The 13,155-nt window shown below is 30.0% G+C and overlaps 1 protein-coding gene across 15 annotated transcripts in view; it reads right to left on the reverse strand.

The window, feature by feature from the left end:
• Positions 1-13,155, reverse strand: part of LOC108692854 (AMP deaminase 2) — a 34,082-nt gene that overhangs the window by 11,533 nt on the left and 9,394 nt on the right. For 9 of the 15 annotated variants that reach the window (XM_018201374.1, XM_018201362.1, XM_018201360.1 and 6 more), the window contains exon 3: positions 2,193-2,370. In XM_018201374.1, the coding sequence (XP_018056863.1) occupies positions 2,193-2,370 (178 nt within the window). Of the gene's footprint in view, positions 1-2,192; positions 2,371-2,956; positions 3,096-6,919; positions 6,941-8,965; positions 9,186-13,155 lie in introns of those variants that run through there. The other 6 variants (XM_018201375.1, XM_018201368.1, XM_018201363.1 and 3 more) reach the window with 4 other exon arrangements.

Below are 13,155 nucleotides of genomic sequence, written 5' to 3' on the forward strand. Positions count from 1 at the left end.
AGCAATTCAAAAGAACTCGAAGGAGCGCAGAATTGTCTCATTGGATAGCGACATTTCTTGCGTAAAATTCACAAATGTCTGCCTCGACCGTTCCAGTTAAGACGTGGGCGACCTGACCTACCAGTCTCTATCTATCCGTTTATATCCTTCGCTCGGATCTACATAATACATCACGGTACCAGTAAAATATCTAACGACGATAATAATTCCGAACTGGTTCGCGCGGACGCAAACCTGGCGAACATTGCCGAGTTGGCGTTCTATTAGTATACATAAAACATCGTATATAAAACATTTTTTCATTATTATGCGATGACACAGGAAGTATAACAGTCCCAAGTGTCGTATCAGCGTCCAATTATATACTATGTATGTCGATACTGTTTGTTTTTTATTTCAAGATTATCTTAACTCTTTAAGGTGCTAATTACGGCTCTATGAGCAGTATTCATAATCGATTTTTATATTTAAGACTGTCTTAAATACAGTCTTAAAATGTCATGAACCAATCAGAAATCCGTATTAGCATCTTGAAACATTATTTAAGACATTATTTAAGATCCTAAATATAAGATTTTTAACTATGAATACTGTACTGTAATGATTCATGACATTTAAGGCTTCACTTAAGATGGTCTTAAATATAAGAATCGTTTATAAATACCGATTTATGACTACAAGTACAACTGCCCTAATCATATTAACTATTTACAACCATAAAATATTTACGAATATATTATGCAAATGTGACCAAAATATTCTTCGAATTTCTCAGATTTTCTGACAGTGAATTTAGAAATCATTTTCCTCTTTTATCTTCTAAATAAATGCAAATTCCTGCTTAAAATTTAAGTAAGAATTAGTAAAGAGCATTTAATATTCCTTCAACAGAGAAGCAAGCTAATTCAGAATATTCTTGGCAGAGAGAGATCCTCGTTAAAAATCGATCTCGTATCTCACGATTAATACGATGATTCCATAGTGTGCAAAAAATAAGCAATCTTCTATCTATACGTTCCTTAATTTATGTAAAAACTTTCGAATGGATTATGATGATTTACCCGATGTGATCTCGTTTAAACATACATGATTTCGAAAGCAGAACGTTTATATCGTTTAAGGTACAAGAAGCACGATATTTTTTCAAACGTCTTATCTTTTGAAAAAGGTAATTTTTCCAAAGTCGTTTTTTTAAAATTGCTATTCTAAAAATAATTTCAATTTATATTCCTAGTAGTGTTCATCAAATTTTTATTTAAAATGTCTAAGACTTAAATTTGCATTGCAGACAATTCTGTATAGTGATCTAGCTATAGCACTTGATTTTACTAGATACTCGATCGCGTACGTATTATCTTGTACATACAGCCAAGTACTTTATATCCTTCAGTATAGCGATAATACTTTAGTGCCTTTCGCACAATCATAAATATATCGCGATCTCAGCTTTATAGCCGCCTGCTTATCGGTATCGTCGTATCCCTTGAAATTCGGCGCAAAATAATTATCTAAACTTACTGATCATCTAAAATAAAATCATCTAAACTAATTGAAATCAACCCTTCTATTCGAGGTGCAATTTTAATATATAAACTCTACACATTAGGGGTTGACTAGAATAATAAAATATATCTGTCATTTTTTCGACAAATTTTATATTAAATAAAGTTGGAAATTTTTTGAAAAAATCATTGCAAAATTTCTCTCTAAATAAAAAGAAAAATATATTAAAACTTTTCTTTTCATCAGAGAAAAATTTTTCATCAATGCCCTTTTCAAAAAACTTCCAACTTTATTCAATATAAAACTTGTTGAAGAAACAGCTCTGGTCTTTAGATTATGGTGGCTTCTTGTTTTGATGAGTGACATTTTTTAAATGTCTTTATTTGATAAATACAACAACTCTTTCGCGTCAATTTAATCATTTAATTTTTTTCGATTCGTATTATAATTGGTATAGCTGGGATTAATTTTTGCGAGGATATATTTCAATTAAAATGTTTAAATCAGAGTTATATTACAAATTAAAATATAAAATTTAAGAAACTACAATATTGTACATATGTATAAGATTATAAGTATATAATTATAAATAATTTCGTAAGCATAAATTTTTACTTGAATTTGAATTGTATAAATTAAGTAAACTAAAAAATGCTATAAAAATGCATGTAATCAGAATGAATACTCACTTGACAGTCAATTGTCGTTGGATCAGAAGCTTCTTCTCGATCTGTTCGATCGGGAATTGAGGTACTTCATAGGGAGCTGAAATCTCATTTGGCAGCTCGTGAGATGCAAGTCTCAAGTTATTGCTGGCGCCTGCAGCGCTACTACCACCCTCGATGCCAAAAACTGGGCTTTCGCTACCTGCGTCAGAAATAAAATAATTTTGTTTAAATAAGATCTGCTAATAAAGAATGGTCTGCACAGTTCGTTTACCCAGAATATAAATGCTCTACTATATGAGAGAATTCTCTACTATAACATGAAATGTTATAAACAATAATAAATTTTTATTTTTAATTAAATGTACGAAATTTTATATTATTTTATTTTGATGTTAATATTATTACTTCTACATACTTTATTACTTTTTATCATTTGCTCCTTTTTATGCACTTCAAAGTTTACGTATACAAATATAAATGTGCCATGATGTTAATTAAAAAACAATATACGCGGAAAGCATACGTGTTTAGTTAGAGAACTTAAAGCACATATTATTATAAGTGACATCAAAATGTGATAGAATTTGATGATTTCTTAAACATCTCATATATTATACTATAATAATTTATACAAACATAAAGATTTACGATATATAAACATTAATTTATTTATACATGAAATTTATATGTATTTTATATTATTTATCTTTAAATATTTTCTCGTTTAAAAATAATAAACATAAAAAAAATTGGCAGAAGATTGAAATTTATAATTGTCGATTTACCATTATTTACATAGTCCGCTTGTCCTGTTTTCTGCAACCACTCGGTAACAGAATTATGCTTGTACATGGCAAGAATTTCATTCTCATTTCCCATTTCGAAAATATTAATCGTTTTCATCAATATGAATTGTTAACGTTCCTGCAATCATTTTTCAGTTTTACGATATATTCGTGTTTATACGAGGGCAAGTCAATAAGTTTCTTAGAAAATCTGTCAGAGGACACTCGCAGCGTCATGTCACATTATTTTTTGACAAGCATCTCTCAGCTGATTATTGTCAAATTTTGAGCGGAATTCATCGGGTGGTTTCATTTCTGTAGATAATTAAAGCGAACAACCTTTGTATTTTTTGCAAAATGGAAAAAAACGAGTTTCGTGCAGTGATCAAATATCTATATATGAAAGATTTAACGCCGAAAGAAATTAAAGTCGAGTTGGATAATGTTCATAGTACATCTGCACCAGCGTTTGCGACTGTATACAATTGGGTGAATGAATTTAAATGTGGTTGTACATCCACATGTGATGCACCTCGTTCGAGACGTCCAATTGAGGCTGCTACGCCAGAAATCATCGATAAAATCCACGATATTATTTTGACTGATCGACGAGTGAAAGTGCGCGAGCTTGTTGAGGTCGCAGGCATATCATATGGCACAGTGATTTCAATTTTGAACAATTAAGCATGGAAAAGTTATCGGTAAGATGGGTACCGCGTTTGCTCATTGTGGACCGTGCCATAAGCGCGACCGTGTGATGATTTCAAGACAATGTTTGGAGATGTTTCAATAATCATAATCAGATGAATTTCTGCGTCGATTCATTACTGTGGATGAAACATGAATCCATTACTTCACACCCGAGACGAAGGAACAGTCAAAACAATGGACTTCACTGGGTAAACCAGCTCCGAAGAAGGCAAAGTAAACTCGGCCGGAAAGGTGATGGTCACAGTTTTTTGGGATGTACGCGATATAATTCATATCGATTACTTTCTGTCGAAGCAAACGATCAAAAACGATTATTATGCAGCCTTACTGGACGTTCAACAACATTTTAAAGAAAAAAACGTCCCCCTTTGGCGAAGAAGAAAGTGTTCTTCTATTAAGACAATGCACGGGTTCATACATGTCCGGCACCGATGGCCAAATTCAACGAATTCCGCTACGAATTATTTCCCCATTCGTCAGATTTAGTCCCCTGCGACTATTTCCTGTTTCCAAACCTGAAGAAATAGTTCGGAGGAAAGAGATTCACCATCAGAGAGCAGCTCATCACCGAAACAGAGGCTTATTTTGAAGGATTCGACAAATTATATTATTTGGACAGCTTGAAAAAGTTTAAGAATCGTTGGATCAAGTGTATCGAGCTGAAAGGAGACTATATTGAGAAATAAAAATGAATCGATAAAAAAAAATGTGTTTTACTATGTTTTTCTAAAAACTTATTGACTTGCCTTCGTATGATACTGTTATTTGAAAAAGCTCAAAATGATCGATCGTCTCTGACTCGCCTAAAGGTATTAAAGATATATAAGAAACTTAAAATAATTTAATCTAATCCGATAAATAGATTTACAATTGACCGAAAATACACGTTTTTATAATTTTAAAAAATAGCAATTCATTACCGAACATCTATAAATATAAAGCAGTGCCTGATCATTAACTAGTTATAAATGCAATTAGTAAGTTACGGCCGTAATTAATAACTGTCAGTTCACTGAATTTAAATAAAACAAGCAACTAACGAAGATTGCTTTCGAAATATGAACAGTTAATTGTTGGTGAAGAATTATACACAATTCATCATCAAATTTTCTCTCAAGTGCCAAAGTATATATCCCGAAAATTTTCTTATGCTGAACACGTTGACAGAATTTGTATAGAACGTCAGAATTTTGAATAAATTGGGATGACATGGGCAAAAATGATATGTTTTCATCATTTTCGACATTTTTCAAAACTTATTTCTAAATAATAAAGTCTATGACATCTAAAAATATAATTCAAAAATTTTCGAATAAATTTTTTTCATCATATAATTTATTATCATTAGTTATGACTGTTTGAATAATTATACAGAAAGTCTGAATTTTTAAACAACCATAACTTGATGAAAATAAATCGTATGATCATGAACTAAAATTTATTTAAAACTTTTGAATTTTGTGAGTGCATTTTTAGATTCTGTGAACTTTATATAAAAATAAGTTTTTGTTTTGCCATAAAAATGTTTAATATGGCAAAAATGTTTTTTTTTTTGCTAATTTCATTACAGTTTATTAAAAATCCTGACGAGTTACTATTGATTCAGAAATTTTTTCAAGAGAGGAGGGAGAGAGGTCGCAAGTGAAATCTTTTTTATAGTGTAAATATGTGTACGTGAAAAGAGTAGAATATTTAAATTATTAGTGGCGTTACATTGTAAAAAAGTACTATTTAAATATATCATTCATAAAAAGTTTTATTTAAAATTATATTAATACAAAAAAGAAATAATATAATATATAGTTTTAAAATTTCGGAAAAAACTGTTTTTATCAAATCTTTCCGCCGATTTTCTCGGTTCCTCTCCTAAGGATAGAAAAATTCATCGGAAAAATTTGTGTTAAGATCTACCATATTTGCTTCTTTCCAAAAAGAAAATCATTTTAGTTTCCTTTCTGCAATTTGAAAAAAACGGCTTTTTTAAAACTATAATATAATGACTACATATAATAACATACATTTTTTATACCTTTTTTATACCTTATGACTTTAAAAAATATTTTTGGAATCAAAATTTTGATTAAGTATTTCAGAAATATTTAAAAAGTATGTAACATTTGACATCAATATTTTTGAAAAAGGGAGGTCATGGTCTCCTCTCTCATGGATCCGGCCAATGAATGCTAAATTCTGTCAATGGTATCGTATTCAACATGAAAAGATCTTTGGAATATGACATTTCAGAGAAAAAAATTTTTTGTCAAACTGTGTCATAAATTGTCATAAATAATTTTTTTCAATCAGTTGCATGATTGATGCTGGTTAATTTTAATTGAACATTATTTCGATTTCATTACACTCTTATTCTAGAGAGGGTCACTAGTCTAACAACGATGGCACTTCCGGGAGAGACGTATCATTCTCCCACGATATGATCAATGAATCAATGAGCTCGTCGCGACCCTCGGCAAATTTACAAAGAGCCGCAGTGCCGAGTTATTAATAGAATACGACGCGATGCGCCATAACGAGTACCGTTGTTTTCGTTCGTCAAACCAACGATTGTTCTCGTCTTCGACGCCACTATGTTAGCCATGAGGGCAACTACGACCTGTAAGTTCTACAAAGGCAGACAACTGTTATGAAGAATTCGTTACAAATGCCACAGACTTTACGATCCACGCATAATAAACATCTACGTCAGAGAACGTGAATTAGGGTTGCGTCGAGGATAATTAGATTACGCCTGTACATGCCTGTTTCTCTGCGTCTAATTTGCATGAAATTGACACGGATATATTCTTGTAAACTATGTAGGTGAATCATGTAGACAATAAGTTAACTATATTTCTTTTTACGTTCCAAATACGTGGTGTGTTGTTATCCTGTTTTTCATTTTTTCTAGCAATTTTCAAATTTATTCTTTCGCAAAAATCGCACTAATTTTAATATTAAACATGTTACACTATTGATTTTAATAGTAATATTATTAGGTATAACAATAATATATTTATACACAAAAATAGAAACTACGGTTATTTATAATTTAACATCATAATTTATACCTAAAAATCCTTGTTCTAAAAAAAGATATAACTGTCACAAAAATAGATTTACAAGACAAAATAACATAGGTACAAACATTCCAATGTAAATCAATAGCAAACTGTCGGCAACAAAAATTCGCGGCACGACGTCAACAAGCCTTTCGTCCGAGCATCAACGATGACGGAGATGAAAATGTTGGCTTACATTATAAATTGACCCAAAGAAATATTCTCAGATCGCTTTTCCACAAGATCAGTATTCAAAAACCACCGTTTTTCCATCATTTTCAACGTGGTGATTCACGCACATAACAAGTCCACTTGCCTAAGTATGAGATACGATTTCACGAAGAATGGAAATTATCGCGTGGCGCAGAATCCCTTTGATAAAATGCAATTTATTCTTGGATATATAAACCGTCATGGATTTATTTTCACATCTCGATTTTTTCACGTATCATCTGCATGAAGAATTTCATTTAAATCGCATATACGAGATAAACGCATTGCCGTTTGCTAATTAAGAAAACGTTATTTCCAGATCATTTCTGTAGAGAAAAATATATATTTTAATTTATCAACGAATCTAGATCGAAAAAACAATTTACGTTTTCGGTCGTATATATTCTAGGAACACTGCGATTCGAGTGGTTACAGTATTTTATTTTAAAGCAAAATAAATATAAAGATTGACACTTCAATTCACAATTATTAAATTTATCTCAATATCTGTATATAATAAAAAAAAATGTCATGACCATCTGTGTAAGTGATTCGAGTGACTTATAAAACAAGGATAAATGTCATGTAGAATTATATTTTTATTCGCCAGATATCACGTCGCCGACTTATCTGTGACTTTAAATAACCGCAGATGCTAGAATAATATATCCGAGTGTTCGAGAATAATATAAGAATTATCCGATACATACCGACAGTATTAATGTCTATAAATATCTCTGTAATTCTTTTATACCCTATTCGCTTTGCGTTATCAAAGTCGATACTCGCGGTATTGAAGCTCCGAGAAAAAAACGATATTTAAATCTCGCACGGGATGTCATAAGCTTGTTGCTCGTTTCAGCAAGCAAGTCAAGTGTATCTGCGCTGTTTATTTACAGCCGTATTGATAATAAGAATACCGTTCTGACGCAAATGATAATTAGTTGGAGCAATGATACATCTTATCAACGCAGAAAAAGCGAAGGGCCATATTTATTATCGTAAATAATACGTTCTTGTTGCAAGAACTTTCTTGTTGCAATAAACGTTCTTGTTGTGAAATGTTTACTTGGCGAGTGACTTTTGTGAGCGATTGACACATTTGAGGAGCATGTTGCATCGACATCGATTAATGCTAATTCTGATCAATTGGATCTTCTTGCTCTGTGATATACGAGCTGCCACATAATAAAACAAACATTATATTATTTCTTATAGTTATAATTCTTTTTTTTTTTTCAGAATTGTTGAAAGAGACTATCGATCGTACCACATTTTAAAATTTCTTGGCTGTAAATTAAAATTCTAAAAGGAAGATTTATTTTATAAATGCGTATATAGATTGCATAGTAAATGATAATTTCTTATGTTTTTTAGGACTCTATTTAAAAACAGTTTCGAGTATTTCATTCTCTAATTGGTTCTCTCTTTTACATCAGCTTGTATAATTGGCGTTCGAGCAGTAAAGATATTTCGTTTGATTACATAATATTTTATTTCATTTTTATCAAGAATCAAATTATTTTTATCAAAATAACATATAGTGAAAAAAATTTACTAAATATTAATATTTCTTTGAATAGTACTAACTAAAAAAACATTTATTCACAATAAATATTTACTCAATATAATATATAAATATATATTAAATTAATATAGTTAAATTAATAATTTTGTATCAAGTAAATATATGTTTATATTTAGTAAATATTTACATAAAACTGTTCACACAAATATTTACTAAAATTTAGTGTTTTTTCAGTGTAATAAATGATAAAAAATTCCTTACTATAACTTTCCTAACTTGCTATTACTAAAGATTAGTCAAGATTACTTAAAATTACTCAAGAAGCAAAGAATATTTCAAACATTCAGAATTCCAACGTCGACTACAATAATAAATAACTCTCAAAGTGAAACGATTTGTTTTAATTGCAAGCTTCAGATTGTAATGCCAAGAATCAGACAAATTCAACATTACACGATCGATGCAACGCAAATTTAACATTTCTCTGAATAACACACAAACTTGTGAGATTCCCGAGGGTTACCCTGTATTTGTACGATGTCCGTTTTATCTATCACCGAGAAGTTTATAACAACTTCGTTCCACGGGAAAACGCGCAACGCGAGATGCGAGTTCGCTTTCGAGAGCTCTTACTCTCTCCCTCGAAAGAGAGAGAAACTTTACTGCGTGTGTTTAGTCGACGACGCGTCGGGGGGCACTGACCATATCAACTGGTCTGCGAGTGTCGAATGCACTGACTATGCCAGGGTGAGAAAGGAGGGAATACTTGATGGTAGTATCTTGACGGCGGAACCGCATCGCAGAATCCGCGTGTATACGTTGCTTTGTAAGCTCATGCCACGCGCGATGCACACGCGTGCGAAACCGCTCGTGCACGAATTACTTCATTATGAAGGCTAGAATTATTTAATAAGAGTACTATGTACTCGTATATAAATACAGAACAATATAAAGCACAGTAGATAAAGAAGCTTTTAAGACCTGCTGTGTAATATGAATACACAGCAAATAGAAAATGGAAGTCGGTCAAGCTGGATCTTTAGTACTGAAATTCGGTATGAATTTATATACATACTCGATATAAAGTTTGAATCCTATTACAACCTATGACAATGTTAGTAAAAAAAAAAAAAAATAGTTGAACATAGAACCGGAGCATAAAAAACATTTCTGACATTAAAAATATAATAGAAAAATCAATTTTGCGAATTATTATAAACGAATTATTCTAATATTGACTTATATTGATTATAAAAGAAACTAATTACTCCAATCGATTCAATAGGAAAAATAACAGAAAAAAACAAATAACCTTTTGCAAAAATGTGATTAATATTATAAATTATTTAAAATAATTTAAAGCAAAAAACAATTGGAAAAAGTTGTAATGTTTTTTTTTGTCACTTTTTCCGTAAAATTGATTGGCGTAATCAGTTTCTCTCTGTCAATTACTTACTAACTTAATAATTCGTTTATACAATTAATTAAAAAATATAACGTTTTTTATAATGTTCTTTTTATGTTAGAGGTGTTTCTTTATCTTATTTCTAATGTTGTTTTTTTGCTTTTACTGCTAAGAAAAAAATAATTACTCAGTTTACTTTTTCTTTTCAGTTATCTTTACAAAGAATTTATTTGATACTCTTAAAACATACTTATTACAAATTTTAGAAAAATTCATATACTCAAAATAAAAGTTTATTTTTCTTTGAAGAATATTTCTATATCAGAAATGATTTGCTTATCTTATTTCCAAAGTTGTTTTTTGCTTCTACTGCTAAGAAAGTGATTACTTAGTTTATTCTTTTTCTTTTAAATAATGGTTATTTTTAGATAAAGAATTTTCTCTCTAATAGTCTTAAAATATATTTATCATAAATTTTACAGAAAAACTCATTATATATTCAAAACAAAAATTTATTTTCCTTTGAAGAATATTATAAAATTTTCTCAAAGAAGCGACTTTATAATAAGCAAATTTGTTTTAATTTAATAGTCTTGATTACAATATTATAAACTTACTAGAGGATTCAGATTATATTTTAAATATATTTTAAATTCATTGCTTGTGGTGACTTTATGAATTTGCGGAATTGTCTGAATTTTTGAAATACTTGAAAAAGGTAAATAATATTTAAAACCCTCCCAGTCAAAAATCACATCATCACATAACATCACATAAATATGTTTCACATAAACATATTTATATAAAAGAAACATATAACGTGAAGAACAAAAGAAGAACACATAACGTTCACTTTTACATACATATATTTTTCCATATGCACATTTTAACAGATCAAAGAAAATATGATAGTCGGACAAAACCCGAGAGATAAATCCATTAGGACATATGCATCAGAAAATATGCATTTATGGAAAATCTTTTTGAGGAACATTTTGGGTGATACTTTTAAAGTGAAATTAAAACCAATAAAATCCAAGGCAATTTGATTAAAATTATAGGCACATAACGACGTAAGACCATAAAACTCAGCGAGATTTTTGGAACTGGATTCATGCCACTTGTCCATATTATCAATATATTAATATCCGACTTATTCATGACTTGCGTGTAGATACCAGAGAAACTTGGCACAAACACCTCGCAACAGCGAGCGAAACGTGTGTTAAATACGCATGTTGGTATTTTCAATAATAATACATTCGCGGACACTACACTCCCATGATGTGTACATATGCTCATTCTTGTGGTGACCCACATCGCACGGTGTGACACACACGATCATTATGTATTATACATGCGTATCTGCGTGGGTGTTCCGAAGCAGAGATTACACACAAGCGATAAAACAGCTTAAGAGATGTACGTTTAAAAGGCCATCTATTGTTGATAATATTGTACAGCATAAATATGCGTGACCGTTCAAAAAACATCACCTTTGTAACTCTAGGAGAGCTTTAATAAATATAAGATATATATTTTCCATTTCGCCACGCCTCGAGTGTTGCATATTTATCTCTTCCCCTTGTCTTATATTCGATACTCACTTAAGACATAAAGCTAATACTGTTATAGGCAATTTAATATTTTAATTTATGCCTCGTAAAGAGGAATTAATCAAAAAAAAGAATAAATCTTAATTAAAAAAGAATAAATCTTAGATATTTTTTAAAATCTTACAAAAATATAGTCAATGCTAACTCTCCATAAAAGATTTCTTATAAATAAATATGTATTATATATTTCAAAAAGCAGATATTGAGTTATTGCACAAATTATTGCATAAGGAAAACTAGAAAGTTTTGAAAATGAGAAATGCTTGAAAATGAAAGAAAACTGCGATAACTTTCTGGGATTCGTCATCGTGAATAAATGATTTAAAAATAACAGAGTGGCAATATTTATTAATAGTACAATCAATATTTATGTCAATTTATATTACATGAAATGGTTGTATCAACGACAGTAAATCTTCGTACTGTCCAAATAAAATCTGACATGTAGATATTTCAAAATGTATAAAATGAATTATTAATTGTTAAATTAATTATTAAATGTAAAGTTATGAACACGATAAAAAGCGAGCACAATTTTTTCTCGACAAATGAATATTAATTATTTTTCAGCATATATATCGTGATGCATATAATTTCTTTTTTTAACAACTGACAAACTCATGAATTATTTTAGTGTGTGATGCACTCTTACTAATTTAATTATGACGCCATTCTTGTCGTGCCAAACGGTTCTCGCGTGCAGCTGAACTAATTAGTGTTTATTGTCGCGATCCGCGCAAGGAATTTCCTCCAATCGGTGTCACCGGTATCATGCAATCCGTACCACGAATCATGAAAACGTTACATTCCTGGAATTAAATATGCTTACGCAAATATATTTGCTCTGCTTAAAATCAAATTGAACTTCATAAATTAAAGTAGAACAAATTAATGAAAGACATGATCATATTACAAAATAATCTGGCGCTAAAATGAAGAAATTGATAAAAAATGGAATTAATCAATTTAATTTCAGAGAGGTTAATCAGTTCACTTATTAACTTCATTTATTAAACACATCTATTCGAAAGTTTAATTAAAAAAAAAATGTGTCATTTAATTTACCCAACATCATGTAAACAAGGATGATTACACTTAATATTCATGTTCATTTATATATTATTTATGTACTATACAATACTAACTCATATTTATGCTTATTTTTATTTATATTTATTTTTGTAGTGCTTCTTTCGGTAATCATTTTCAAACATTAAGATCTCTCTGCTGAGATCTTTTAACCTTGACATTTACTGTCCAGAATGAAGTCTTGAGTCAGCTGTACATTTTGAATGAAACAGGGATCGTTTTTAGCGCAGAAGTGACCTTCAAAATGCAGGTAATTTAAAACCATATTCTTTATGCAAATTAAAATCAAGACAAACTGCACAAATTTTTAATAAGTAATTATTCGCCTATATAAGATAAATAATCTTATATCAGATAAATAATCAATTATCAACGGTTTAATGTTAAATTTTATGTTTATATCGAATGTGCTCACCGTTTTATCTCCAGATTAGTTATAAATAAATTAGGTATAAATAAGTTCAAAATTAAACAGTTCGCGATCAGATTAAGAAAAAATATTTTTTTATTATTTTAAATCTACTTTGTAAATTTCATAAAACAAATAGTTACTTAAAATATTTTTAAAATGTATATATATA

This window comes from Atta colombica, unplaced genomic scaffold (assembly GCF_001594045.1).
Source record: "Atta colombica isolate Treedump-2 unplaced genomic scaffold, Acol1.0 scaffold83, whole genome shotgun sequence".
Taxonomy (NCBI): Eukaryota; Metazoa; Arthropoda; class Insecta; order Hymenoptera; family Formicidae; genus Atta; species Atta colombica.